The 2,714-nt window shown below is 42.6% G+C and overlaps 1 protein-coding gene across 1 annotated transcript in view; it reads right to left on the bottom strand.

The window, feature by feature from the left end:
* Window positions 1–817: 817 nt before the first annotated feature.
* LOC130371642 (actin-binding LIM protein 1-like) overlaps window positions 818–2,714 on the bottom strand; it is a 22,330-nt gene continuing 20,433 nt past the window's right edge. Inside the window, exons 15-17 of the mRNA XM_056577484.1 lie at window positions 2,494–2,545; window positions 1,801–1,983; window positions 818–898 (exon numbers count right to left, since the gene is read on the bottom strand). Coding sequence (XP_056433459.1) covers window positions 1,961–1,983; window positions 2,494–2,545 — 75 coding nt within the window. The 3' untranslated portion in view covers window positions 818–898; window positions 1,801–1,960. The remainder of the gene's footprint in view (window positions 899–1,800; window positions 1,984–2,493; window positions 2,546–2,714) is intronic.

Raw genomic sequence — 2,714 nt, 5'->3', positions numbered from 1 at the left:
GGTGGGATAACAAAGACAAAATATCTTTGATTGTTTCATCTTTCGATCACACAATTAGTCTGTAAATGGCAGTTATTGTGTTTATCTCGTATACTGAACAATTCTAATGTCACATCAAAAGGACCGCCTATGTTTGGAAAATAAAAGTTAAAGGATTTAAATTGAAAGATGGTGCATGTTAGAAGTGTTTTGTTGAGGAATGGGCTAATACAGTAAGGCTGTTTTTTCCATCTAACTTCTCTTGGGGAAACATGTTTCAAGAAAGTTTAGTTTACCTTGTTTAATATTCCATAAAGTCAAGTGATATCTACAAAAGTACCAGAAATCAATACCGAAATCGTGTCAAGGAGGGGATTTATGACACAGAAGTACACAGAAGTGAGCGTAGGCTAAACATTCAAAACCCATGACAAAGAATTATCTGGTTGGTAAAATCATTTAAATTCAAGTTGAGGAACAATGAAACCAAAAGGCGATGGTGAGGGGGAGTTGGTTCATGAGATGAGCCTCCAGACTAGAGGAGGTTCACATCTTCCCCAGGTCGTTGAGTTAGTTAATGAGACAAGCCTCTCAGACTAGAAGAGGTTCACTATCTTCTTCAGGTCGTTGCGTCTCCACAGAGGAAGCCGGTTGAACTCCTGGAAGTTCATCTCAAACACTTTGTAGAAGGAGTCCGGAGAAAGATATCGCTTAAAGAGAAACAGAGAGAGAGATGAAAGATACAAGTTCAATAAATTGAAGGATACTTGAAGGTAACATTTATTAATGAGGATTTTTTTTTTCTTTTCATGAACAAAATTGTTGAACTCATCCTTACCTCGAGTCTTGTCCTGTCTACGTTCTTGGGGAGTTTGGCCCGCCCTCTAGGGGTGCCAGCCAGGACTTCATAGGGGTACACCTGGTTAATTATGGGTTGAAAAAAGACACAAACCCATAGCATGACAAAACCCAGCATACTGAAAGTTTAACATGAAGTGTATTTTTTGTGTGTGTGTGTGTGTGTGTGTGTGTGTGTGTGTGTGTGTGTGTGTGTGTGTGTGTGTGTGTGTGTGTGTGTGTGTGTGTGTGTGTGTGTGTGTGTGTGTGTGTGTGCGTGCGTGCGTGCGTGCGTGCGTGCGTGCGTGCGTGCGTGCGTGCGTGCGTGCGTGCGTGCGTGCGTGCGTGCGTGCGTGCGTGCGTGCGTGCGTGCGTGCGTGCGTGCGTGCGTGCGTGCGTGCGTGCGTGCGTGCGTGCGTGCGTGCGTGCGTGCGTGCGTGCGTGCGTGCGTGCGTGCGTGCGTGCGTGCGTGTGTGTGTGTGTGTAGTACTGCACTGTACTCCAGCAATCAGCAGGTTGAGGTAAGAAGTAATGAATTGTAGTAGAATATTGTAATATTTCTATAGTAGCAGTACTTGCACAGTGTTGACATTGACATTTAGGGCATGTAGCAGACGCTTTTATCCAAAGCGATCTACAACGGTTCATAAACACATTGACACACCAACCGCAGAGTCAACCACACAGGGCGACAGCCAGCTCGTCAGGAGCAGGTAGTGGGAGGTGTGTGTAAGAGTTGTAGTAGAGTACTGCAGTAGTACTACAGTAGTAGCAGTGTTGAGGTAAGAGTTGTAGTAGAGTACTGCAGTAGTACTACAGTAGTAGCAGTGTTGAGGTAAGAGTTGTAGTAGAGTACTGCAGTAGTACTACAGTAGTAGCAGTGTTGAGGTAAAAGTTGTAGTGGAGTACTGCAGTGGTACTACAGTAGTAGCAGTGTTGAGGTAAGAGTTGTGGTAGAGTACTGAGTACTACGGTAGTACTCACAGTGTGTTCCAGGAGGTTGGGCAGGGACAGACCACGGTCCAGCTGTGAGAACGCAGGTCGGCTCAGCTACACGACGAGCAGGGATAGTCTGTTAGCATTACCTTGAACAGCCAATGGGAACACTTGGTTTTGAAGTACATGTTCCCATGACCGGGTACCACTAAGGATCGCTCACCTCGGAACCTGGTAGAGACAAGCAGAAGGAGAGGAGGGAAACTGTTAATATCATCTACACTGGAATACAACCTTTATACGCTGTATACTTAATGCAGTCTTCTATACCCTCTACAGTAGTACTACACGTCTTCTATACTCTTCTATTGTCCTTATTTCTTTACCGCTACTTGCTGTGTGGACACGAGTCAAGTTGGGTTTGACTACAGTCAACACATTTTTATTTTTCCAAACTTTTCTTCCGTTTGACGAGAACAGTGAACTTACAAGTTCACTTTAGGAGTTAGTATTTTGTTTCCTTCTTTGTTATTATTCTGGGCCTAGTTAATATCATGTATACGTTATTTTGGGATAACTTGATAAACCTGTTTTTATTTGCTATTAAGTTGTATGCCTACTCTGATAAATGCATGACATGGTTTTGTAATTGCAACAACTTAATGTATTTATTAATTAATTAAAGAATAGCATGATTTATTTATCTTCCCCCAGTTGGATTCCCCTATTCCAGCATCTCACCAGTAGTTCCATCCGTTGCGTATCCATACTGGTTGTATGGATATCCATACTGCTTCATCATCACACATGAAAGAAGACAGGTAAACATCATGAGGTTATTTTTTCACCTGTATTAGCATGTGTTTGCAAGGTTTCTTTCTGTTTTAAAGGAAAGTGAGTAGCATAGTTTATTTAAAATATGTTTGTTTTTTGTAGTAATTTCTACAAATTTCTATGGTGCA

Source organism: Gadus chalcogrammus, chromosome 18, assembly GCF_026213295.1.
Source record: "Gadus chalcogrammus isolate NIFS_2021 chromosome 18, NIFS_Gcha_1.0, whole genome shotgun sequence".
In the NCBI taxonomy this organism is placed as follows: Eukaryota; Metazoa; Chordata; class Actinopteri; order Gadiformes; family Gadidae; genus Gadus; species Gadus chalcogrammus.
Note: the sequence above shows the minus strand (reverse complement) of the source record. Positions and strands in the feature narration are given on the sequence as shown.